Genomic DNA, 26,031 nt, shown 5'->3' with positions numbered 1-26,031 from the left:
CATCAATGAAGAAAAAAAAGAAACATCAATGATGAGAGAGAACCACTGATTGGCTGCCTCCTGCACGCCCCCTACTGGGGATCAAGCCCACAACCTGGGCGCGTGCCCTGACTGGGAAGTGAACCGTGACCTTCTGGTTCCTAGGTCAATGCTCAACCCCTGAGCCACCACCAGGCTGATTCTTCTAATCACACTCGTAGGATCTGAAAAACTGCCCACCCGAAATCATCACCCAGTTCCACTCTTCACTCTGGGAAGGTGACTCCTTTGCTCCCATACTACCTGCTCTCCCACCGCCCCCTCATGCTGCCCAAGGCCATGTCCCTCCTTCCCGTCCGACTCTGCTCCTGCTGCTCCATTCTGTCAGTGAGCTAGAAACCACAGAGCACACACCCCTCCTCCCACAAAGATGCCTCTGCTGACTTGTTAGCCTGCAATGATTTCTGAAGTCCCAGTTTTTCTTTGTGTGTGTGGCACACAATGTCACACTTCATTATGCTGCCTTATAAATAATTCAAAGAAACAGAAATTATATGTTCTTACTCCTACAACGGACTATACGCTACCTGAAACAATGACTGTCTTGTGCTGCTTCTAGGCCTGGCAGCTGATTATTCAATAGTTCTTTAATAAAGTCACCTAAGATCATATACTGTTGCCTGGTCAGCTTTTGCCTCATCAAAATCATTGACTGCCCAAGTTTCTGAGTGTGGCCCCTGGTCCGCCTGTGCTCCATGGTGTCAGCTCCCCCCGAGCAGCTCAGGAGCCCTTGCCCTGTGAGCACAGTGTCTTCAGCAGACCCACCCGAAAGCTCTGCTAGACAAGGGCTGGGAAGTGCACTAAGAGTCTTGAGAAGTTAACAATTATAAATGATAAAAGAGCAAAACAATTTTAAAGTTAAAATTTCAACAGAATTATATTTTTGCAACTTTTATATAAATCTAAATGATTTCAAAATAAAAAACTTAAAAATATTCAAGCCCTAACCGGTTTGGCTCAGCGGATAGAGCGTCGGCCTGCGGACTCAAGGGTCCCAGGTTCGATTCCGGTCAAGGGCATGTACCTTGGTTGCGGGCACATCCCCAGTAGGGGGCGTGCTGGAGGCAGCTGATTGGTGTTTCTCTCTCATCGATGTTTCTCTCTATCCCTCTCCCTTCCTCTCTGTAAAAAATCAATAAAATATATTTAAAAAAAAAAAATTCAACATAGCTGTCATAAAAGAAAATTCAAGTAACCAAGGCTTATCTTAACTACTAGAGGCCTAGCGCACAAAATTCATGCACTGGTGGTGTGTGTGTGTGTGTGTGTGTGTGTGTTCCTCAGCCCAGCCTGCGCCCTCTCGCAGTTTGGGAGCCCTCAGGGGATGTCACACTGACGGCTTAGGCCTAAGCCGGCAGTCAGAAATCCTTAGTGCAGCTGTGGAGGCAGGAGAGGCTCCCGCCACTGCCGCTGCACTCACCAGCCATGAGCCTGGCTTCTGGCTGAGCGGCGCTCTGCCTGTGGGAGCGCACTGACCACCAGGGGGCAGCTCCTGCATTGAGCATCTGCCTCCTGGTGGTCAGTGGGCATCACAGTGACTGTGGTCATTTTGCTGTTCGGTCAATTTGCATATTAGCCTTTTATTATATAGGAGGATTTTTAAGGGCCATAAAAACACCTTTGGGAAATCCCACTGCATAAATGGCTTGTTCAAGGCTCCCAAAGGTGATAGGCCAACTAGGAGGTATTTTAGATCTTCTAATTCACCTACACTGAGTCCACAGATGACAACGAAAAAAAGAACAATTACATGTCCGCTCCACTGAGCTAGTTTAAAGTCTGTGCTAAACTACTAAGGTTCCACTAGATCCTTTCATTTATGATACAGAAAGTAGCTCCTGGGATGAGGATACCACTTAGGGGTACCACTGGTCTCTACTTAGAACTTTACTCTTCCAAAGAGATATTAACAATGAAGCACCCCAGGTAACCCTAAAGCAGTTACTGATCATTTCATTTACCTCCAGGTACCAGGACAGAACTCCAGTTTCATAGCTTCACTTACTGCTTCTGTCCCCTCCCCTACCCCATCTAGAATATTAAACACTTTACTACTTCGAGACTAACATCATTGCATAAACAACCAGAAGGGTCAGAGGTTGCCAGGCAAGTTCTGGGTTTGAGTGGGTCCTGAGGGCGCAGGCTACGCACAGGTGAGTCTCACTTACTGAACAAGTAACCTGGAGCTGCTGCTGCTGCTGAGGCGGCGGTGGCGGTGGCGTCTGTTCCTGGGGGGTCTGTGGCTGTGGCTGCTGCTGAGGGTCCCATATATGGACAGTCTGAGCTGTATTCTGGTATGTGCCTGCCACAGCCTGCACAGCCACTGGAATGTGGATGTTGCCATTCATGAACTGTGCTGGAAAGAGAGAGTTTGCCAGGGTCTGCACTACCTCTTCATGGGAGTTTTTCACTACTGACGTGCCCACCATCTTCTCCTTGTCGTCCTCCAGCTTTACAGCCGTCAGGGCCGTGGGTGAGCCACTGACGTGTACTGCGTTGTAGGCCTCCTGGGGAATGGCAATGTGGGTAATGCTCTGCTGCTGAGGGTCCCCCCGGGGCTGGGCAGAGTAAACAGGGATGGTCCAGGTCTCTCCGGTGGGGCTGGTAATGGTCCCCGTGGCACTGTACAGGTGGGCACTGTCCACTGTCAGTAAGTCTGGCCTCAAAGATACGTAGCTCTGCTGCTGGCCCTGCGGAATGGCCAGCACGGTGGCCACCGGCTGCCCTGAGATGGCGTAGGACACAGTGATGGGCATGTCCACTTTGCGCTTCTTCACCGGCTGGAGAACACTGGCTGTGCCAACCCGTCGCTCCCCTTCCCGCGGTGAGCCCTGCTGGGACGGTGGTGGGGAAAGGGCACCCACGGTCTGGATTTGGATCTGCTGACCCCCAGTCAGAGACTGGCCAGCCACCAGCTGAGCCTGGATCTGCTGATGTGGGATGTGCTCCTCTGGGATCTCTGCAGCTTGGATCTGCTGCGCTGCCTGCACGTGCTGCACCTGGATCTGGGCTGCCTGTAGCTGTGAGGGGCTGGGACTCTGCAACGTTGGGGTCTGGATGGAAGGGGCTGCCGGCTGTGGTGCTTGGCCTTGGATCTGCACCTGGACCTGGAAGGGCTGCTCAGGAGGTTGGTGCACGGTGAGCTGCGGGGAGAGCTGCTGTGCTGAAACCTGCTGCGGAGACGGCTGTACCTGCACTTGTACCTGCAGCAACAAGAGTCACAGTGAGTAAATGAGACAACACCGAGGCCCAGCCCCGCAAGGGAGAAAGACGTCCGGGGGAGGCCCAGGCACGTGAGGAGGAAGGGCTGCCGGACCAAGGCTTCTGAGGAGGCCACCACTCCCAAAACCATTTGCAAAATTCTCCAGCATCACATTGCATTCAGAGCAACATAAATCCATGTGAGAGCAACTAGGCTATCAACTGGGGCCTACAAAGGAAATATCTGAACTTCTGCTCATTTTTTACTCTTTTTTAAGTATGTGACCCCCCTTTGCCCCGACCAGTTTGGCTCAGTAGATAGAGCATCGGCGAACTGAAGGGTACCAGGTCCAATTCCAGTCAAGGACACATACCTCGGCTGCAGACTCTATCCCCAGCCCCAGTTGGGGAGTGTGCAGGAGGTAACCAATCAATGAATCTCTTACATCAATGTTTCTATCTCTCTCTAAAAATCAATGGAAAAATATCCTTGGGTGAGGATTAAAATGTGACTACTTTTGGTTTTGCTTATTGATATAGTAGTACAAGTATATAATTTATAAACATATATTTCCTTGCATGTTAAAAAAATAGTTTACCCATGGGGTGAATGATAAAAAGTGTGCGGATCACTATTCTAAAAGGTCAGAAAGACAAGTATGTTCTTTCCATAGGCACTCAATTCCCAACTCAGGATCAAATCTACTCCCACCAAACAACTAGTGGAAAACACAGTAGAGAGAAAACTTTTGAAATGTCTTTTGGAAATATCTCCAGCTTTGCTGCTAAAATGCAGGCACTACCCTTACCGGTTTGGCTCAGTGGACAGAGTGTCAGCTTGCGGACTAAAGGGTCCCGGGTTCGATACTGATCAAGGGCACATGCCTGGGTTGTGGGGTCAATCCCCAGTGGGGAGCATGCAGGAGGCAGTCAATCAATGATTCTCTCTCATGATTGATATTTCTATCTCGCTCTCCCTCTCTGAAATTAATAAAAATATTTTTTAAAATAAAAAATAAATTAAATACAGGCACTATTTAACAATTCCTTGGAATGCCTTTAAAAAAAAGAGGCAAAATTGGTATATAACATTACATAATGAGTAACACTGTAATTCGATATCTGTACACACTACAAAGTGATCAATACCAAAGTCTAGTCAGCACCTTTTACCATACAATTGACCCCTTCACCCACTTTGCCCTTTCCCCGCTGGTAACCACCAATCTGCTCTCTGTATATAAGAGTCTGTTTTTGTTTATTTGCTTGTTTTGTTAGAGTGCTTATTTAAGACATGCTTGTCCTTAATAGAGAAGCCATTAAAAAACCCATAAGATTTCTGAAAATTTAATTTGAGGAAGGTTACTCTATCCTGGATCACACATTTCTGATAATGCAACTCATCTTATTGTTGTTACTTCAGTATACAAAGCAGCATGAAGAGATGCTATGCATAGTGTGTAATTTACAAAAGGGAAAGATTTGCCCTAGCTGGTGTTGCTCAGTGGATAGAGCGTTGGCCTGTGGACTCAAGGGTCCCGGGTTCGATTCAGGGCAAGGACACATGCCTGGGTTGCGGGCTTAATCCCCAGTAGGGGGCGTGCAGGAGGCAGCCGATCAATGATTCTCTCTCATCATTGTTTTTCTCTCCTTCTCCCTCTCTGAAATCAATAAAAATATGCATATATAAAAAAGGGAAAGATTTGGGAGCATTTGAGATCTTGCTTTATGGCAAATGTCATCAGTTTGGCTCAAATAAACTCATAAAATTTCAAAAAAAGGGAAAGATTTTTCCCATCAGACACACATATCTAAATTACTTTAAACACAGCTAGAAATTAGGAAAGAAGAAAACAAAAAGGCAGATGAGGGAGTATATCTATCTAATAGCAGAAGGAGACAGCACAAAAGATAACCAAGGATGGTGCTAGAACAACTGGCTGTCCATATAAAAAGAATGAAGGTGGACCGCTTCCTCATATCATACACAAAAAAATGGGAGAGCATCTGAATAGACATTTATCCAAAGGAGACATGCAAATGGCTAATAAGCACATTAAAAGTTGTTCAACATTGTTAGCTATCAGGGAAATGCAAATCAAAACCATGAGATACCACCTCAAACCCACTAGGATGGCTACAAAAAAAATAAAAAGACAAATAGCACGTGTTGGTGGGGATGTAAAAAAAATTGGAATTTTCATACGCCACTACTGGTGGGAATGTTTAATTTTAAACAGAGGAATATAGCCACTTGCAGTCCCAAGAGGCAAAGGGCTAACCTTCTATTTCACCAGAACACACCTCACCACACTCCTGCCTCTTCCACTCTCTTTTCTATTTTGTTGGTGGGAAAAAAGCATCAAGGGCAAAATGAAATGTAACCACAATTCAGTAGCAAGAAAGCAGCATTTGTAACTAGAGATTTAATTTCACTTATATAAAGAACCCTAGAGAAGAAAACGTTTACCATCCCAGCAGATGTATTAGTTCCTCCTCTTTTGGAAAGCACGTGATTGATTAGCACTGTTTCTTGAGGCTTATAAACCATAAACAGCAAATGCAGAGCTAGAAATCTGCAGGTACCCTGATTCATGGAACCATACAGCGAGATGAAGATCACTAGAATCCATCAGCTTTTCCATTTTCAAATGAGCTCTAAATGTCATGCTTTTAGTAAGGAGCCAAGACTAACCCTCCCGTGTTCCTGATCTGCTTAGGGAGCTAAGATGGAAGGGAACTTCAGTTACATCAGTGTGTCACATCAAACAGTCCCAGAAGACCTCTGAATTCTAGACTATTCAATTCTCCAAAGCAAAGGCAAGCATCGGTGGTCACTGACAGTGGTTGCAAATATTTTTGGTCTGCATGAACTATGAAACTTTGTATTAAAGAAAATGCTTAAAAAAGAATATTCCCCTTGGTGAAAGTAACCTCTGAGACTGTAGCTGTGATACTCTGATTGAACACAACCATGATGGCAAGTAAAGCCCAGGAAGGAGGAGCACCTCAGCACTGCCCTTTACCTGGACTTGCTGTGACTGCTGAACCTGGATCTGCTGCTCTTGCTGGGTTTGTGGCTGAACACTGGTGGTGACTGGACAGGCCAGTTCAAGCAAAGACCCGGCCACTTCGGTGCTGTCAGTGTAAATGCAGTTCCCGCCCTGCTGGTACACCATGGTCGTGGTAGTCGTTTGCTGGAACTCCTGAAGGGCTTCTGGCCCCTTCGAGGCTAGTGAGTCCAGAAATTCCTTCATCCTGTGCTGTGGGACAGACCGCGCCTTCACACGGATGTACTCTTCAAAGGAGATGGTGTTCTCCAGAGAATTATTCATATTGCAGAGGCCTCAGGGTTCCTAGTAATAAAAATAAGTGGCCATAAGTCAAAATTATGCTATTATTTTTATATCTTGAAATGCACAGGGCAAACACTCTTGTATCAGAATAGAATAGTCAGGGCAGCTGTATACATCTGGAATCCAAAGTAAAGTTTTATTATACCGCCTTATTTTTTCCCAATTAATGGTACCTGAAAATTGTTTCCATAAACATTTCTTAATCAAACTATCACACTGAAGACAAAAAAACAAAAGCATGCGTCACAGTACTGGATGAAACGGGCTAAAAACACACTCTCCACCCAGCACTAGGCCAATCCCATCTTTTCTGCAGAGCCAAGCACTGGACAATGAGTCACATGCAAAACGGTTTTGTGACCATCACAGAGAGGACTACCAGGGAAGCTAGGAACAGGGATCCTACTGACCTGTCCTATTTCCACTGCCAGCTCTGTGCTACAGTGAAGGGACAGCATACCACCCAGCTATGGCAAGACCCAAGAGATAGGGGATGTGTTCTTGACCTCCCCACCTCTCATCAGGAGCACCCAAATTCCATGTTGCCACATATTGCTCATTCTTTTGTGACACAGCTGACTGAATACGAGCATGGATTTTGGAGCCAGACCATCTAGGTTCAAATACTACCCCCATTTCTCCTTAGCTGGGCAATCCCGGACAAGTCAGTTGACCTTAGTTTCCTTGTCTATAAAATGGGGATAAAATAGTATTTACCTCACAAAATTGACATGAGGATTAAATATATATAAGGCACCTAGGGAAGAACCTGACACAGAGAGGCTACATAGGTATTCACTGTTAACATAAGCGGAGGAGGGCACTGAATGGTGTCTTCAATGACTAGGTCGCTACCACGATTCAGAAACCAATTCTCCACATTCCCACCAGCGTCCTTACCCGGGGAGCTACCCTGCAGGAGTGGGGAGGGGCACCCAGCTCCTGAAGGACAGCCATGCGCCCCGTGACGGGCGGCCGCCTGCCCTGCTGCCCTGCCGCCCTGCCGCCACCCCCTCCTTTCCTGGTCAGCAGCACCTCCGGAACAGCTAGAGCAGCAGCAGGATGCGAGAGCCACGCCAGCCCAGTGACCCTTTTTGCCAAAAGGACTCTCAGTCCATCTCAAATGTCTGGAAAAATGACTTGTTTCTTGAGCCATCAGGCTGGAAACATCAGTCTCTCACTGCCCGCACGTTTTGCCTTATGTTATAAATATAAGGTGTCTATATCATCTCTTTCAACTGGCAGACAAAACTGTGTCCTGGTCCTCTCTGAATGGCTGACACACAGTAGGTGCTTCATTGCATTTGGAATTCAATCTGGAACAAGAAGCATTATGACTCTTGGCTCCATAATATCTGTAACTTACAACCATAAATGTTATGCTTTTCCCTAGTAAATGGTTAGTATGTACCTTGGGGAAAAACCCACAGCCAGAGTGAGACCAAAGAAAAGACACGACTCTTCCTGCTATTCACTGACGGGCACTGGCACTATTTCTGCGGGGTGCTGTAGGCACAGCACAGACTCCAGTCGGCTGTTTCACACAGAAGAGCCCCAGCAATGACTCTTCTATGACGACGTACATAACACACTGTAAACATGCGTCTCCACCAATGAGACAGCACAGGCCTCGTCCTGTCTGAACCCAGGCTCCTAGGAAACCACAGGCACAGCGAGGGCAGAGCACAGCGAGCACTGGTGCAGGCCTCGCCTTCTGAACATTCACCGTCCATCCTTCTCACCTCTTTCCCCGCCCCCCTTCCCAGCTCTTCCTTCTCCAGGGCAGCGGCATAGTGATCTTCTATGCGACTTCAAAATTAAGCTATCAATGCTGTCCACGAGGGAGACGATCAAGGCCACGCACCCATCCGTCCGTGAGCCAGGGCAGGCCACTCAGTGCAGGTGACCCGCCAACGCACTGGGCACAGCGCGCCACGGCTCCCCTTGGATGAGAACACCACAACTGGAATGCCCTTCTTCAGAAGACAACTCTCATCACAGAGACTCCACGGCACAGAAAGTCACAACATGTGATCCTAATGCCTCAGGACACACACTAGTGCTCCTCGGCTCAGAAGGGGCCGGGGAGAGATGATACAAGCAGCAGGTAACTGGTTCTCTCCCGTGCCGGTGCAGAGTTCAGGTTTTTGGTGAGTTGTGTGTTTTTTTTACCTCCATTATAAAACAGCAGAGGTCAACTGACATTCGTATTTCCTAATTTATTTCCTTCATCAGTTAGTTGCATTCCTGTAAAATATTGAGACTGCTTGAATTTTGAAGATTGCCTGTGCAGGAAGCACAGCTATATGTCAAAGCAATAAAAAATAAAATATAAGGAATCATGCAGCACAAACTTTGTCTCAAATCTGAGACAAGATAAATATGAGCACACAGTAAGTACAAAGAAACGTTGCAAATTAAATTTATAGAACTAGGAAACCTTCATACAAATACTGCTTGGTCAAGGCAGTCCCTGGAGTCTTCCTAGTGGCCTTATTTCCTCTCACCTTTTAAAGTTTCCCTACTTCCAGGGACCCATCGGAAGTCTGATATTAAGTATAAAGGAGAAAGGCACCAACTTTCTTCCTAGAAACAAGCTCTCTTCACTTTTCAGTGTATTTTCCACTTGGATTTTCTGTGTTTTTTGTTTTTCTTTTTTTTTGGGGGGGGGGGGGTAAAAGTAATACATCCATTTTCTTTTCTTTTTTTAAAAAAATATATTTTATTGATTTTTTACAGAGAGGAAGGGAGAGGGATAGAGAGTTAGAAACATCGATGAGAGAGAAACTTCGATCAGCTGCCTCCTGCACGTCCCCCACTGGGGATGTGCTCGCAACCAAGGTACATGCCCTTGACCGGAATCGAACCCGGGACCCTTCAGTCCGCAGGCCAACGCTCTATCCACTGAGCCAAACCGGTTAGGGCAATACATCCATTTTCTAAGAAGAAATGTTCAAATACTATACGAAGATATAAAATGAAGAAATCACTAAGAATACTTTGACTTCTGGTTCTTGACCTAGCAATTTTATTTTTTGATTTTAGAGAAAGAGAGAGAGCCCTAACCAGTTTGGCTCAGCAGATAGAGCGTCAGCCTGTGGACTGAAAGGTCCCAGGTTCGATTCCGGTCAAGGGCATGGACCTTGGTTGTGGGCACATCCCCAGTGGGAGGCGTGCAGGAGGCAGCTGATTGATGTTTCTCTCTCATTGATGTTTCTAACTCTCTATCCCTCTCCCTTCCTCTCTGTAAAAAATCAATACATTAAAAAAAAAAAAAGAGAAAGAGAGAGGGAGGGAAAAGGGGGGGGGGGAGAGAAACCTCAATTTGTTCCACTTATTTATTCATTCATTGGTTGATTCTTTTTTAAAAAATCCTCACCCAAAGATATGTGTGTTTTTTAAAGAGAGAGGAAGGCAGGGAGGGAGCGAGGGAAGGAGAAAAAAAGAGAAACATTGCTCGGTTGTCTCCTGTCCTCGCCTGGACCAGGGATCGAACCCACAACCTAGGCAAGTGTCCTGACCGGAAACGGAACCCCAACCTTTCAGTGCACAGGATGATGCTCTAACCAGCTGAGCCACTGGCCAGGGCCACTGGTTGAGTCTTGTATGTGTCCTGACAGGGGACTGAACCTGCAACCGTGACATCTCCGGGCAACACTCTAACCAACTGAGCTCCCGGCCAGGGACTCCTGATCTTCCCATTTTGAATAAACACTGATCTGTCCTTTAGGAATGGTGAGTTTTGGGCATTTAAATCACCTTCCTCTCACCAACTTCTGCCAATTACATTTTATTTTTTGTCACAATCACCTTGATAGCTTTAAGCCTCTATTTGTGGACTCATTACTTTAGAGTATCTCTAGACTTCCCACTATGTAACCAAGAAATTGAAGTCCCATGCCCTCTATTTCTGACAAACATCTAGCTAGGTGAGTATATAATTTCTGTTTAATCCATCTTTTAGTTTTAGAATACTGCATTTCTACCAAATCAAACTTGGAGTTTTTTTTTTAAATCAAGGTTTCAAAGATGATAAAAACTATTCTACTCCAAACAAATCCTGTCAGTATACCCAGAATGCAACCTTCAAAAACATCACTACAAGAAACTCTAAATATCAATTTATTCCCTGGGCAGAATGGCAAGTAAGATGGATAGTCATCTCTCAAAAAGAATGGAAAAAAGCTTGGAAAAAGTTATCTGCTATGAAATCTCAAGGTTTATTCTTTAAGCTTTCATAAAAAAAAGGGGGGAAAAATCTATAAAGCTTAGAAAAGTAGATAAAGGTTCATACACACGTGCTCATTATAATCTTCTCTATACTTGTGAAAATATTTGAAATATTCAATGATAAAAACACCTTTTGGTAAGTAGCTAGCCATGTGTTTTAAGTAGTTTAGAGCCAAAAGTATAAAACCATATGCAGGTACATTTACACAATGGAATACTATGCTGCTGTAAAAATGGAGGAGTTCTTACCATTTGCAACAGCACGGATGGAACTAGAGAGCCTTATGCTAAGTGAAATAAGCCAGTCAGAGAAAGATAAATATCAGATGATCTCACTCATTTGTGGAATATAATGAACAAAATAAACTGATGAGCAAAAACAGATCCAGAGACAGAGAAGCATCGATCAGACTGTTAAACCTCAGAGGGAAGGTAGGGGAGGGTGGGGGTAAGGGATCAACCAAAGGACTTGTATCCATGCATATATGCCTAACCAATGGACACAGACACCAGGGGGGTGAGGGCACTGGGGGGAGGGGGGCGGCGGCAATGGAGGGATAAGGACACATATGTAATACCTTAATAAAGAAAAAAAAAAAACACAGAAAAATAAATAAAACAAATCAATTTTGTTTTAGAACTTGTTAATGACAAGGTTGCATTGAAGCGTGCCAGTATAAAACAAAAGCATGTAAAATTATTGTTCTGGGAAGTAAATTTATTCAAAACATGGAAAAAAACACATATGCAGTGCTCTAAGCACAGCGCCTACTGCTGGTGGGGCTGCAAGCTGAAGCCATTGCTTCCAAATGCTTTTTCTCACTAAGCACCCGGGGGCAGGGGGTCTTCACTGTCGCTACCCAAGTCCACAAAATCGTTTGAAAACCACGGAATCAGAGCAAGCTAAAAAATAGGAACAAATAATGTATTCAATGGAAAACAAAAAAATTAATGAAAAAGGCCAACTTCAAAGAGCATTTCAAACTGTCCATTTATACAGACTGAAACACACGGCTTTATTTCTTGTCCTTTTCACCTGCTCACTTGGCAATATCCATCAGACTAACACATCCCAGGAATGAAAGTGCCCGAAGTCAGCATCTGGCCTGACACAAAAGGGCTGTGTAGGGGGGAAAGAGCTTTAGAAATATATTGAAAATTTTCACACTAGTCAGTAAAAGAAAAACACAGAAAAATTAAATTCTCAACAGTGGTGATGGTTTCTTCCTTTGCTTTTATGTTCAGAAATTGTCCTCCCTACCATAAGATCAGGCCATTTTCCCATCTACAATTTTTTAAATTTACAGTGTATTGTTTATGTGCTTTGATACATTTAGAATTTATTTTGCAAAATGTAAGGTAAATGTCTAATGTGTTTCCCAACATCAAACAACTTGTCCCTTTATCATTTATTGAAAGACTGAAATTCCTTTGCCCACTGACTTAAAATATAAAGAAGGTCTGGCTTATAAGCTGTGACTCCATAGATCTTTCTATAACACGGTAGCTTTAAAAAAAGCTGTTGGTACCTAGAAGATTCTTGCTGACCCCTCTCCACCCCAACACAAAGTTGACACATAAACAAGCTATGTGTGAAAAGGGAGCAAACACAATTGTATTTAGCCCTAGCTGGTTTGGCTCAGTGGATAGAGCGTCGGCCTTTGGACTGAAGGGTCCCGGGTTGAATTCCGGTCAAAGGCATGTACCTTGGTTGTGGGCACATCCCCAGTGGGAGATGTGCAGGAGGCAGCTGATCAATGTTTCTCTCTCATCGATGTTTCTAACTCTCTATCCCTCTCCCTTCCTCTCTGTAAAAAATCAATAAAATATATTTTTTAAAAAACCAACCACACACACAATTGTATTTATTTACTAGAGGCCTGGTACACGAAATACATGGGGTGGGGGGGAGCGGGGGGCGCGGAGGTGTCCCTCAGCCTGGCCTGTGCCCTCTCACAGTCCAGGAGCCCTCAGGGGCCACTCCCTGCAGCCACACATCCTTAGCACTGCTGCGCACTGACCACCAGGGGCAACTCCTGTGCTGAACCATCTGCCCCCTGGTGGTCAGTGTGCATCATAGCACCAGTTGTTCTGCCGTTCAGTCGATTTGCATATTAGCCCTTTATTATATAGGATTCCAGTATTCTTTAATTTTATACATAAGAAAAAGAGCTGGCAAAAATGCATCTAAATTTTAACAGCAGTTTTACTGGAGTGGTGGAATCACAGAGGACTTAAATTTCTTCTTGCTTAGTACTCTCCTGTATTTTCCATAATTTGTATTAAACAAACAAAAAAAACAAAAAGTGACATTTTTTGCAGAGTAGTTACATAGCAGTAATGATAACAGACACACAAACAAGTCCGGTTGATTATAGTATGATTTTCCCCCCAAAATCTCAAACTCAAAGATAAGCCCGTCAAGCACCAGATGCTTGCATAATAACAGATTGTTAAATACTTCAAGATGCTGTTCACAAGACACAAGGTTGAGTCTTGAGATAGAGGAGGAGAAATGAATAAACTCAATGAATCTACTCTCTATAACCCCAAAAGAAACAAGATTCTAAATTAGCTCCAAGTTAAGGACTTGGTGAGGGGCAGTAAATATTAATTAAAATACTTACAAAAAGTTCTGGCCTAGTGGCTCAGTTGGTTGGAGCGTGGTCCTGTACACCAAAAGGTTGTGGGTTCAATTCCCGTCAGGGCACATGGCTAGGTTTCGGGTTCAATTCTTGGTAGGGACACGCATATGGGAGGCAATGGATCTTACAAAGGTGTTTCTCTCTCTCTCTCTCTCTCAAGTCAATAAACATATCCTCAGAGCGATGATAAAAATTAAAAAAAAAAAAAAAAAACTTGCCACTCTGGGGCTTAATGGAGTGGGGGGAGTCTGTAAACAAGCATTTGCTTCTGAATACTTTAAGAATAGCTGCTTTGCAAAACAATAAACAGACAACCAACCCCACAACAAAAGATCCAAGAAATCTGTTTTTGTATGCACACTTTGATCACTCGTATTTCCCCTGTACTTCCATCAGAGCTTAGCATAGTGCCTGACACAGCAGGCCCTCACATACGAACATTACCGTTATTTTATTACTCTATCACTAGAACACAAGATGGTACCAAGGACAAAGGTTACTCCAAGGCAGTAATCGATTCCATTCCTATTGGTCTGTTCAGTTCTTTCTTTTTCTATTTAGATACTAAGGGAGGACCCAAGTACTCACCGGAATTATCCTTTCTTGGGTCCCTCCAATGTAAAGCCTTTTCCTGACTCCCCATCAAGCTATTCATCGACCCCACGCCTCTACGAGGGGAGTTCCTGACATAGTTCTATTTGCACTAGAGTTGTACATTTGGACAACACACTTCAACCAGGAACTTAACTGATGGGCTATAAATTGGTACAACCATTTGCAATATCTAGTAAAGTTGAAAATATCCATTCCATGTGATCCAGCAATTCTATTATTAGGTATATATGACGCAGTATTAACAAGATTCCCAAACTGGGAGGAGTCCAGATGTCTATCAATAGTTAAGTGGGTAAGTAATGAACCACAGCTGCAAACAACACGAAAGAATGAAACACAATGAAGACATAAAATCCAGCATGACTCCATTTATATAGAATCCAAAAGCAAGTAAAACTGTGTCAGTTGAGGAATACAAGGTGGTAAAATTAAAAGGAAGACAAAGAACATGATTATCCCGTAAGTCAGAAAGGTAGCTGTCTGCAGGAATGGAACGTGAGAAAGGGACACAGGAGAGGCTGAGCTCAGGAGCGCGGCACGCTCCACTTCCTGAGCAGGTAGCAGCGATACAACGGCTCGCCTCCTAACTTTCACTACACTGTATACAGAGCACCTGAATTTATATAAGGGTATCTCACAGATTCCTAGAAAGAAAAAAGAGCTTTCTGACACAGTGCACCAGCTCTATCTACAGTTTTGCCCTTGCCTAAATGTGAAATCAAAGGACAATTCTTTCAGCAAAGTAAGAGGATTAACTATTGTGTCTTCATGCAACCAGTCAGAAATCCCAGTCTGCCACTCAGGGAAAAATAAATGGAACCTTTAGGTGAAGGCTGGAGAGGACAAGACGTCTGGAACAGAATGTGGGACAGCTAAAGACAAAGGGACAGGAAGGAACAGGTGTGTCCAGGCACACCTCCACCTGCGGAGGAAGGGTGACCACTTAGAAAGTAGACACGCAGAAGCAGAGCGCATCCAGGACCACGCACACTGATCAAAGATGGCAGGCCAGCTCGAAGGAAGAAATCCCAGCTTCTCAAGCTGCCACACGGAGGACAACCCCACCCAGAGCCACAGTCTGTGGAGTGACTCAAGTTCACAACTTGCGCTGACTTACATTTTACGGGGAGGAAAGCATCAGACTGTAACTGGGTTCAAAGGCGCACTTCTCCCCCAGCTCCGGCCCCTGCCTAGTGACTCTGGCAGGCAGCACCAGAACCATGGGCAGGATTTGTAACGTTTCGGTTAAACTGCACACATAGTTCCAGCACATGAACGGTTTTAACTCACCAGTCACCATGCTGCATGTATTTCTGCTGCTTGTCTTGAGTCCTTAAGACTTGTAACATTCTGAAGAAGACAGAACAAAGAAGTTCCTTCCATCCTCTTTCTAAGTTTCACTTGTTCTTAAAATAACACGGTGTTAGAAAGCACCACTGCCATCACTAGTTCTATCCGATCTAATTGTTCTTCCTCTTCGCTTCTTTGTCCTTAAACTTAACGAAGCAAGACCATAGAACATACACTAGAACAGCGGTTCTCAACCTTCCGAATGCCGCGACCCTTTCATACAGTTCCTCATGTGGTGACCCCCAACCATAAAGTTATTTCCGTGGCTACTTCATAACTGTAATTTTGCTGCTGTTATGAATCGTCATGTAAATACCTGACATGCAGGATGTATTTTCATTGTTACAAATTGAACATAATTAAAGCATAGTGATTCATCACAAAAACAGTATGTAATTATAGATGTGTTTCCCGATGGTCTTAGGCGACCCGTGTGAAAGGGTCGTTGGACCGCAAAGGGGTCGCGACCCACAGGTTGAGAACCGCTGCACTAGAGGGTGCTTTGCCTCCCCTGCTGCCAGAACACAGTGCTGGGGCTTAAGGGGGACTGAAATCTGTATCACAGGTGACTCCTGCGCTGATCCACGGGCCGATTCCAGGGATTTCTTCCGGCGGGACTGTGTGAACTACAAAAAGGGAGAGCACCGAGCCTCGGGCTGTTCAATCTTCTTCTGGGCAACTTGGTGCAGAGCTGCGCCATAGCGGGCCCTGGGTCTCACGGAGGCTGCATTTACGGGTTTAATAAGCGGCACTGCGGAGCCCGGGCAGTTCCACTTTGTCCACCCGCTCGCCGGTCCCTTCCGGAGCGCACAGAGGTGACGTGTATGAATGGCGCTCGTGGAAGAATTCCTTTCCGAGGACGTGAAAGCAGGCACCGCGGAAGGGAGGGCCCCCAGGAGCAGCCTCCCCTCGCGCACAGGCAGCCGGGCGAAGGGAAGCGGCTCGAGGGGGCTCGCAGCCTTCAGACGCCGGGCGGCACCCACCCGCACCGGGGCTTCGGGGCGCCGCCTTCTTCCAGAGCCAGCGCTCTCGCCCGCCTCGCGGCGGAGCGGGGCCGCTCGCCAGACCGCAAAGCCGGCTGGTTTCCCCCGAGCGGCCCGGGGACGTCACCCGAGCAGGAAGGACCCAACCCGCAACCTTCCGCGCACAGCCAGCCTCCCGCCCGCCACCTCTCCGCGCAGCAGGGGTGTCCTGCGCGCCCTCGCAGAGGCGCCGCCACCCAACAGCAGGGCGCGCGCCCCGAAGCCCGGGTTCGCGGGCGAGTGCGCGCCCCGGAAAGCCACTCCAGCCCGCGGGCCGCGGCTCCAGGAACCGAGCTATCCGGGCCGAGGACGCGCACGTCGGCGGCCACGCGCACCTGGAGGGCCGCACAGCGCGCGCGCCCCCGCGCGTATAAACAGGCCCAGCCGCGCGCGAGCACCAGCGCGCGTTCGCGCGCCGCGCCCACCCGATCCCCGACCCACTCCTCCCCCACCCGAGGGGCGATGGCGCGCGAACCCAGGGACATTCTCCGCTCCGGAGCCGCCCCAAGGTCTCCAGGGCCCAGCGGCAGCGGCCCACCCGCCCCCGCCCGCCCGCCCGCCTGCCGTTGTGTGGGGTGGGCCCGCTGCCTCAGACCCGCAGCCTCGCCTCGCCCCTTCCCCCACTGGAGCCCTCACCCGGCGACGTCGCCGCCGCCGCCGCCGCCGCCGCTCTACCCGCCGGCCCCGCCGCACCGCTCGGGGGTCCGGTTCTGCCGTCGCCGCTCCAAGACCGACAGGATTTTCCCCTCACAGCTCCCTGGGCGCCATCTTACATTCAACCCTCACAGCCAATGGGTGCCGAATGCCCCTCTCGCGATATTCTGAGCGTTGGATCCCGCGAGAGTTGAGGCTGCCTCCTGGCCTGACTTAAAGGGAACGCTTCTGGCGAGGAGGTAGGCCCGGCCTTTGGCGGCGGTAGCGGCAAAAAGAGGGGTATAGGGCGGAGCGCCCCGCCCCGAACGCCCCTTCATGCGGGGCGGAGCCCGCCCCGGAGGTCGGCCTTGCCCTGGAGCCGAGGCATGCTGGGGGCTCAAAGCTTGCTCTCCATGCCCACCTTCTGCCACCTGCCCCACGCGGGGCCGGCCTCGGTTTAAGGTGGCCCCCACAGCTGCTGACCTAGGCCCGGCGTTCCAGTCGCGTCCCACCTGGGACGCCCCCTGGATACTGTCCTCTAAATACCCCTCGCTCCTGGGCCCCTCCTTCCCCCCACCATATTCTGCTTTTGTGACTCGGCCTCCCGCAGTCCAGTCCACCTTAAAGGGGGCCTCTGGTAGCCGGTGTTTGTATACAGGGAAAATGTGGAGGGTGTTAAAGCTGCAGGCGCACGCGGGAAGGGCAGTCAGCGCCACCCTTCCCTCTGCGAGACCTCTGGACCTTTGCACTTGTGCCTCCTGCACCGGCAAACTCCCTGTCCCTGGGGTTCCGCCCTGGAGTCACTTCCTGGAAGTAGTCTGCAGCCAGGCTGGGCCAGGAACCCCCTCCCACCTCCTCCGGGCGCAGGGAGCCTCCCCGGCACAGTGCCTGGTCATTTCTTCCTCTTCTCACTGTGCCCGGCACCTGGTAGGCACTCCATCAGGTGCTGGACCGCCGGGCAGGGAGCCTGGCCTCTCTCCATCTACCTACCTAGGCTGGCACAGGGCTCCTAACGGGAGCCGCACACCAGGGCCACCGCCAGGACTGTCACATCAGGCCCCGGCCGTGCGCATTGTGTCAGCCCCCCCCCCCCCCCCCCCCCCCCCCCCCGCGTGTCTCTAAGGCACGCAGGTGCCGGGAGGGCAGACAGGTCACACAGACGCCCGGGGAGGTTCAGCCGTTCTTTATTGACATGGAGTCTAGGTGCCCCCAGCTTCCAGAGGACGAGGTAAGTCGGGCTTCCAGCTCACACCTTGCCTGGGTCCTCCTTCAGGGTGACGGTCCGGTTGAAGACGAGCTGGAGGGCAGAGGGGAAGAATGATCACCAAACCGACTACAGATGCCCCACACCTCCTTCACCCAGAGGTGCTGAGGGCCAGGAGCCTCGGGCTCTCAGTAACTTGAGGACTTTGGGTAAGGGACTCGAGGGCCCTGGGCCTCCATTTATCAGGGTTAGAACAACCCCTATGCCGACCCCCTCCCTTCAGGAGTAAGAAGGGCAGGATCCATACAGAATTTTGTGCATGGACTTAACCTCTGAAGCTGTTTCCCCATCAGTAGAACATGACCCCCAATCCAGGTGGTGAGGATTAATAACCAAGGGCTGCAGGCACAGTGCTCGGCACAGTGAATGGAAGCCACCACTGTCACGGAGGAAAGGCCGGCGTGAGTCCAGTCACCTGTCCCTCGTGGCTGTCTGGATCCACGGAGAAGTAGCCAAGGCGCTCAAACTGGAACTTGTCGAAGGGCTTCGCCAGGGCCACAGAACAGTCCACTAATGCTGCCTCCACCACGTGCAGCGATGCCTGCGGGCAGGAAACTCAAGTGGCCATCCAGTCAGGGAGGCCTGCCCGACGCCCCCACGCCCACCAGCCTACCGGGTTCAGGTCACTTAGGAAGCCACCGGGCACCTCCACAGGATCCTCTGGGTTCTTGTGCTGAAATCTGTAGCCAGAGGGAAGGTCAGACTCCGGCTGGGCAGCCACAGCCGGCGATGCCCGTCTTCTCTGTGTCCCACCCCTGCTGTTCACTCACAGTCGCTCGTAGAGGCGAACCTCACACGTCAGAGGCTGTGACACCCAGTGAATAAAGGCCTTGGGCTTTTCTCCAGCATCTGCCTTTCTGCAGGTCACCTCCAGACTTTCCACACAGCCACCGGGGCCCTGTCATCAGGGGGAGAGGCCTGCAATGAGGCCTGGGGACCAGGTCTGCAGGCTGCACCCCAGGTCCTCACCCTGCAGGCACTGTGGTGGGAAGGCTGCAGCTGGCTCTCACCTTGATGACTCGCTGCAGCTCGATGACGTAGCCTGTATGCCTCAGGCCCACAGGCTGGCCCCGCGCCAGGCGCTTATAGCCGGGCTCTGGTTCCTAGAGGGAGGAAGTAGGGTGGCCACAAGAGGCTGCAATGGTCGAAAAGGTACCAGAGGCTTCTCCCCACCCCTGTGTTGGGCAGGGGTTGGTTCACTGAAGCAGGAAGTAGATGGCCTTCAGGACGGCTCAGCAGTGAACAGGACCCTCCACCCTCCTATTCACCTCCTTGAAGTCCGTCCTCTCGATGAAGACGGTGAACCCAAAGGGAACCTGATGGAAGCCCTTGGTCTCATCAGCTGGGAAGTTGGGCACCTGGATGTCCAAAGACTACAGCCAAGAAATGGATGTCAGGGTCACAGAGTGCCGGAGCACCCCCACACCGACACACACACACGCACACACCCCTACCTTGGCAGCAGGAAAGTTGGTGATGATGACCTGTAATGGCTCCAGCACAGCCATGGCCCGTGGGGCTGTGTCATTCAATACATCACGCACACAGGACTCTAGCAGGTGTGGCTCCATTGTGGTCTGTGCCACTGTCACCCCCACCTAAGAAAGGGCAGCCTCAGTCCCAGCCACAAGCACAGACCGCGGTGCTCGGCCCGCCCCCGTCCACGGGTCGTACCCGCGCACAGAAGTTGTTGATCGCCTCAGGAGGGAAGCCCCGCCGACGCAGGGCTGTGAGCGTGAAGAGCCGCGGGTCGTCCCAGTCCCTGTGGCAAGGAGGCTGTGAGACCTCTGGCAGCACAGAGCACCGGTCCCCCAGACCTTGGCGAGCCAAACAAGCACACCGACCGTACAGCACCATGCGCCACCAGCTGGAGGATCTTCCTCTTGGAGACCACCGCATAGTGCAGGTTGAGGCGGCCGTACTCCCACTGCACGGGGCAATAGACGTCCAGCGCGTTGCACAACCAGAAGTAGGAAGAGCGTCTAGGGTAGAGGGTACAGTCAGCACCTCAGACAAGGAGCGCCCACAGGGAGGGCTGCTGGAATCCCCTTAGCCCTGCCCATCCCACGGGCCCAGCTCCCTCACCGGGCCTGGAATTCCTTGGTGCAGAGTGAGTGGGTGATGTGCTCGATGGAGTCACAGAGGCAGTGCGTGTAGTCATAGGTGGGGTAGATGCACCTGCGGGGCATAGGCAGTGGGCCCCACCATCCAGCCCCCTCGGCCCTCCGCGTGGCCCATCAGCCGCCCACAGCTCCTACCCACCAGGTGTCCCCTGTGCGGTGGTGTGGCGTATACTTGACTCGATAGGCCACAGGGTCCATCTTGCCATCCTCCATCACCAGCTTCATCCGCAGAGTGGCCTCACCCTCTGCAAACTTGCCCTTGCGCATTGCCTGAGGGGAGCAAGGGCTCAGGCCGCCTCTCAGCACAGCACGTCTCAGCCTTGATGTCCCGGCCCACCCAGGCCCACCTGCCCCCGGAACCCCACCTCGAAGAGCAGCAGCGACTCCTCTATGGGACGGTCTCTCCAGGGCGAGGGCGGAGGGTTGTGGCCTTTGAGCTCCTCTCCTCGCTGGTGGCACACGTAGGCCTGGCCCCTATGGGAAGGGGTGTGAGTGCCCCACGGGGCTGTGTCCGCACCTGCCGGCCTCCCCGTGGCCCTGGCCTCACCTGTGGATGAGCTCCACAGCCCAGGCATACAGCTGGTCGAAATAGTCCGAGGCATAGGTCACCTTGTACGGTGTGTAACCTGGGCGGAAGGACACACCGTATGAGCAGCCAGGCAGGGACACCCAATGGCAGGCCATGTCCACACAGAGGCCCGCTGACCACCAGCTCTGCCCGGCCCTGCTCCGCCATACCCAGCCAGGCCACCATGTCGCAGATGCCGGTGAAGAACCTGGCCTCCTCCTTCTCAGGGTTGGTGTCGTCAAAGCGCAGAAAGCAGATCCCGTTGTTGGCCTAGAAGAGGCGAGTGTCCGTGAGCGCCACACCCGCCCCAGCGCAGCTCCTCACACTGGCGCGTCCTTAGCGCCCTCCCACGTCAAAGCTGGAAACATCTGAGTTTCTCTCGTCTTCCTGTCTCTAAACACCCTAAACGAGGTGCCTCCCACCAACGCGGTAGAGGGAGGTAGCACTAGGAATCCCCTCAAATCTGAACTCACAGCCCCAGCTCAGAGCTGTTCCCCGGGAGCCAGTGGGTTCCTCGTGTCTGACACACGTGGTCCCTCCGTGGCCTCTGCCTGCTCCGGGCACAGCAAGGCAGGGCAGGCGGGCGCCTCTCTATCGCCGTGGGAGCAGCAGACGGTGCCCTGCCCAGCAGGTCCCGCACACACACCTTGGCGTAGCCAAAGTTGAAATTGATGGCCTTGGCGTGTCCTATGTGCAGGATTCCATTGGGTTCTGGCGGGAACCGGGTGCGCACCTGCGGGGAGGAATGGGAGCAGAGGGGCTAGGCCAGAGCGCTCGCAGACCCTGAAGGAACAGGCGCCCTTTCCCAGGGAGACCCTGGGGACAGATGGAATGGGCAACATGGAGGCAGCTCAGGCCACGGGCAAATGCTGACGGCCCTGGCTTGCTGGCCACATGACACACCTGTCCCCCAGTGATGTCCAGGTGCTGCTTCAGGAGGTCCATGGTGTGTGCAGTGGTCACATAGCCCGGGGTCTTGTAGTTTTCGCCTGCCAGGACCAGAACGAGCCTGAGGACCAGGTTGCAGGCCACAGCTCCCACCCCAGGGGCCGGCTGCAAGCGTTGCTAGAGACCAGCCCCCCCAGCTCTGCCCCGCCAGCTCACCAGGTTTGTGGAACTTCAGCGCCTCCCCTCGGAGCTGCTCCATCAGAGACAGGGTCTGGCCAGCAACCTCACCTGTGGAGACAGGAAAACTTACCCTCGGGACACAGCTCCCATGTCCAGCATAGGGTGGCCCGGTCAGCATGACTCACATCCTGCAACCAGGACAGACCCTACGGCCCCTCTTCCCCTAACCCAGAGCCAGAGCCAGGCTTCTCGGGCCTCCTGAGGCCCGTCTCTGGGTGAAGGGGACAAAGGAAACGCCAAGACTTCGACAAGGCAAGGTGTGTGGGGCTGCCTGAGGGGACAAAGCCCATCAGGTGGACAGCCCCAAGTCAGGGAGCTGCATGCGCCGGGCCCACGCCCCTCACCGTTCTCCACCACGTCCTTGGCTGGCCTCCCGTCTGTTTCTTCCAGCCGAGCCTTTGCCACCTGAGAAAAGCTGGGTCAGGGCTCTCTCGGGAGGTGACCTGGGGTCACTGAGGTGAGCCATCCCTTTCCCGGCCTGAAGTCTCACCCTCCACCGCCTCACCCCCAGGGACCCGGGACCGTGAGCTACCTTGGGCTTCCTCTCCAGATCAGTCTCCCTCTTGGGACCCAGAAGGTGCAGCACCTGAGCAGAGACCACAGCCGCCTGGGACCGGAGAGTCCCCTTCCCAGGAGCCCCGACTGACCCAGCCACACACCTAAGCCCTTCCTGGCCCGCCCGCCTCTGCTCCCCACATAGTTCTCTGGCCTCAAACGCTCTTTGCCTCCTGAGAGTCCATACTGTTTCAGGTAACAGAAACTGCCATTTAGGGAGAAACTACGGGCCCAGCATCAAGATAGGCGACCGATCTCACAGCACCTCTTGTCACTCTACGCCAGCATCCTAAGTGAAGATCTCGACTTCAAATGAGGTGAGAGCTACCCCTACTTACAAGGCCAGGAAATGGAGGTTCAGGGTAGTGACTCGGACCAAATGAGGCTCAACCCAGAGGCCACGCCTCTCACTGCCTCCTCCACACCAGGCTCCCCATTCATCAGAACAGGGACAGGGTCTCCCCCGCCCTGGCTTCTGTTTACTCCTCAGTGGACCAGACCCTGCGCGTGGCAGGTCTTTGCCTGCTTCAGCTCACGGAGCACCCACCTGCATGTCCACTTCATGCTTGATCATTTTGCCATCTGCCCACTTGAGCGCAGCCCGAGCCTCTCCTAGAAACGTGGGCACAAGGAGCTGCAGGAAGGCAAAGGAAGGCACTTCCCACCCTCCTTCCCAGGAGAGGGTCCAGGCTGACCTCAGGAACCGGACCCCTTCCCCGCTTTTAAAAAAAAATATTTCTTTATTGATTTCAGAGCGGAAGGGAGAAGGAGAGAGAGAGAGAAACATCAATGATGAGAGAGAATCATTGATCGGCTGCTTCCTGCACACCCCTTACTGGGGACCGAGCCCACAACCCGGGCACGTGCCCTTGGCCAGAATTGAACCTGGGACCCTTCAGTCCACAGGCTGACGCTCTATTCACTGAGCCAAGCCGGCCAGAGCCAGACCCCTTTTTAAGGGGCTCCGACCCCTCTGCCGACTCCCCCTTATCACTCCAGACGAGAAGGCATGACTGGAGAGGAGAGCAGCCCCCTCGCAGGCCCGCTCACCCATCAGCAGTCCCATGTTGAAATGGTAGCGCTCCTCCAAGAGCTGGGGCCGGTGGCGATTTATGGTGACCTCCACCTGCAGGCAGCCAGGCGGTCAGGTTCAGGAGAGTGTCCTCGGGAACCACCCCTCACCCGGGCATCCTCTGGGGAGGCGCGGAGCCACGCCCTCCCGGGGAGCGGGCGGGCGGGGTGCCTGGGGAAGGACTCACCGCCTCCTCGATCTGCTCGGGCGTCACCACGATGCCCACGCCGCATTCCCGCTCAAAGTCCGCGGTGTCGATGGGGTCCAGCGGGTGACTCCGCACGTACTCAAGGGCAGCTGGCAAAGGAGAGCAACGAGCTGTGGCATCTCAGCTCCGACAGGTAAGTGGGGCCCGAATCCCAGAAATCCCGGCGACGGCTTGGCCTCCGGGAGGTTAAGCCTGTACCCCACCCCCGCCCCCAGCAGCCCCGGGGCCACGGGCAGGGAGCCTGGGGCGGGCGGTCCCCCCAGACCTGCACGGCTCCCTTGTGCGCTCGGCCGGAACTCGGCATCGAGGTACTGGGGGGCTCGGCAGACAGGGTCCCGGCCGGGCCCGGCGTGGCGGGGGCGGGTCTCACCGCTCAGCTGGGGCTCGGTGTGGATCTTCTTGTCGGCCACGTAGCTCACGAGGAAGGAGAGGCGCCGGGGGTCCCGCAGTCGCGAGGCCAAGCCGTAGAGCAGGGTGCCGGTCGCCTTGTCGATGGCGGAGCCCAGGGTCCGCTGTGCCTGCGGGAGGGAGGGAGCCCCTGAGACGGGCGTTCGCGCGGCAGGGGTGGCGGGGCTCGGACCCCGGCGCCGCGGGGGGCACAGTCGGCCCCGGCCGAGGGCGCGCTCGCACCTGGGTCGCCGCCTCGCGCAGCTGCGCGCTCAGGGCCGCGTTCTTGAGCGTCTCGCGCGCCTTGTGCTCGCTCAGGCCGAGGCCGGTGAAGAGCGACAGGGAGTCCGCGGTCGCCATGGCAGGAATCGGAAACCGGAAGGAAACGCCGGGCTCATCTGCAGGTGGGCGTTAGCCCGCTGGCCAATAGGAGGTCGCAGCCGCCGGGGCGAGCCAATGACGTCCTTCCTGGGCGAGAGGGGGCGGGGCTCGCCGAGGTGGCCGGCGCCGTGTAAAAGGCCGGGTGCGCCCCCACCGGCCCTTCCGGGCGCTGCGTTTCCGCCCGGCGCCGCGGGTCGTCGGGAGGGGCTGGAGGCGGCGGGCCTGGGGCCGGAGGCAGGGGCGCCTTCCGCCCGGGGAACCTTGGGACCGGCCCAGTCCGTTCTCGGGAGCCACTGTGAGTCGCCAACGCGCTTCTTGAACCTCAGCCTTGGAGTCACGGAAATTGCTGAGCAAAACAAAGCCCTGGAAATCCGGCCAAGACTCCAGGGCCGAGCCCGCGCTGGAGGGTGACCAAGGCGCCCAGTGGAGACGGGCACTTTTCGGGCGCTCACCGGGCCCCACCTGGCCAGGAGGGACCTCGCAGAAGTCCTGCGATGATTTCGTCTAGTCTCTTGGCACACTGACCGCCCCGCCCACACATGCAAATGCCGTGACAATCACAAGCAAATCGGACCTTGAAATCCATCTGTGGCATTTGACAGGCTCTCCCTGGAGCGGGGGTACTGCGGGACAGAAGACACAGGGCCTCTATGGAGGTGGCTGTTGGGCTGGGGTGGGACAGTGAGGACATCTCCATCATTGAAACTGGAACTTTAAAAAACAAAGAACTGGAATTCAGGTGTTTGGAGGCCTTGGGGATGCTAATACTCCTGGACTTTCAAGGACTGGGCAGGATCCTGGGTACAGTCTGTACCCATATTCTGTGTTCTGCTTTGTGGCCATACCCCAGTAGTGACTGGGGTCCATTTCTGGGTCTACATCTGGGTCCCACATGATGACCAAATGCCGGCTCTGCCCAGGGCCATGCACTGCATCAGGACCCAGGTCCAGTCTGTGTCTTGGGCTTCCCACCTCCCCAGGCCCCTTCACCCCAGCCTGATGCCCAGCCGAGGCCAAGTGCACGCCTTGAGCAGGGGATACCACAGTGCAGTGGTGCCACCTGGGCACCAAGAAGCAGGAACAGCCACACCAGCCCTATGCTGAGTTCACAGCTGCAGCTGCTTACCCCCCCCCCCCCCCCCCACAAAGGTACCTGTGAGTGAGGACTTACTGCAGCACCGTCATTAATCCTGCAGGTCTAGTGACGTCCCCCTCCATGGGGTTAGGGCCTGCACCCGCCCCTGGCCTCAGCTA

At 52.3% G+C, this 26,031-nt stretch overlaps 2 protein-coding genes across 6 annotated transcripts in view; both read right to left on the bottom strand.

The window, feature by feature from the left end:
* Positions 1-17,259, bottom strand: part of QRICH1 (glutamine rich 1) — a 33,882-nt gene extending 16,623 nt beyond the window's left edge. Inside the window, exons 1-4 of one of the 5 annotated variants that reach the window (XM_036333604.1) lie at positions 17,095-17,257; positions 15,377-15,436; positions 6,267-6,596; positions 2,208-3,242 (exon numbers count right to left, since the gene is read on the bottom strand). In XM_036333604.1, coding sequence (XP_036189497.1) covers positions 2,208-3,242; positions 6,267-6,575 — 1,344 coding nt within the window. In that variant the 5' untranslated portion in view covers positions 6,576-6,596; positions 15,377-15,436; positions 17,095-17,257. Of the gene's footprint in view, positions 1-2,207; positions 3,243-6,266; positions 6,597-15,376; positions 15,437-17,094 lie in introns of all 5 variants that reach the window. The other 4 variants (XR_004971668.1, XM_036333606.1, XM_036333602.1 and 1 more) reach the window with 4 other exon arrangements.
* Positions 17,260-18,259: 1,000 nt separating this feature from the next.
* On the bottom strand, positions 18,260-24,798 carry QARS1 (glutaminyl-tRNA synthetase 1). Its single transcript, XM_036333600.1, has 24 exons — positions 24,640-24,798; positions 24,380-24,527; positions 23,989-24,098; positions 23,780-23,855; positions 23,277-23,341; positions 22,707-22,760; positions 22,519-22,579; positions 22,151-22,222; positions 21,950-22,035; positions 21,693-21,779; positions 21,217-21,316; positions 21,026-21,104; positions 20,844-20,952; positions 20,618-20,748; positions 20,441-20,533; positions 20,200-20,337; positions 20,030-20,117; positions 19,810-19,953; positions 19,624-19,728; positions 19,366-19,458; positions 19,126-19,253; positions 18,969-19,035; positions 18,771-18,896; positions 18,260-18,388 (listed from the first exon to the last, which is right to left on the bottom strand). Exons 1-24 carry the CDS (start codon positions 24,754-24,756, stop codon positions 18,338-18,340), a joined length of 2,328 nt encoding a protein of 775 aa, XP_036189493.1. The 5' UTR covers positions 24,757-24,798; the 3' UTR covers positions 18,260-18,337.
* Between the last annotated feature and the right edge of the window lie 1,233 nt (positions 24,799-26,031).

This window comes from Myotis myotis, unplaced genomic scaffold (assembly GCF_014108235.1).
Source record: "Myotis myotis isolate mMyoMyo1 unplaced genomic scaffold, mMyoMyo1.p scaffold_m19_p_13, whole genome shotgun sequence".
NCBI lineage: Eukaryota > Metazoa > Chordata > Mammalia > Chiroptera > Vespertilionidae > Myotis > Myotis myotis.
This window is presented reverse-complemented; position numbering and strand designations above follow the sequence as displayed.

Bases quoted from the DNA above. Each gene is read 5' to 3' on its own strand.
- QARS1 (XM_036333600.1), bottom strand. From the start codon at position 24,756: ATGGCGACCGCGGACTCCCTGTCGCTCTTCACCGGCCTCGGCCTGAGC. The intron at 22,761-23,276 runs GTGGGTGCTCCG...GTCTCTGCTCAG, and splicing joins AGCATGAAGTGGACATGCAG to GTGCTGCACCTTCTGGGTCC. The intron at 20,118-20,199 runs GTCGGTGTGCTT...TCCTTGCCACAG, and splicing joins GTGGCGCATGGTGCTGTACG to GGACTGGGACGACCCGCGGC.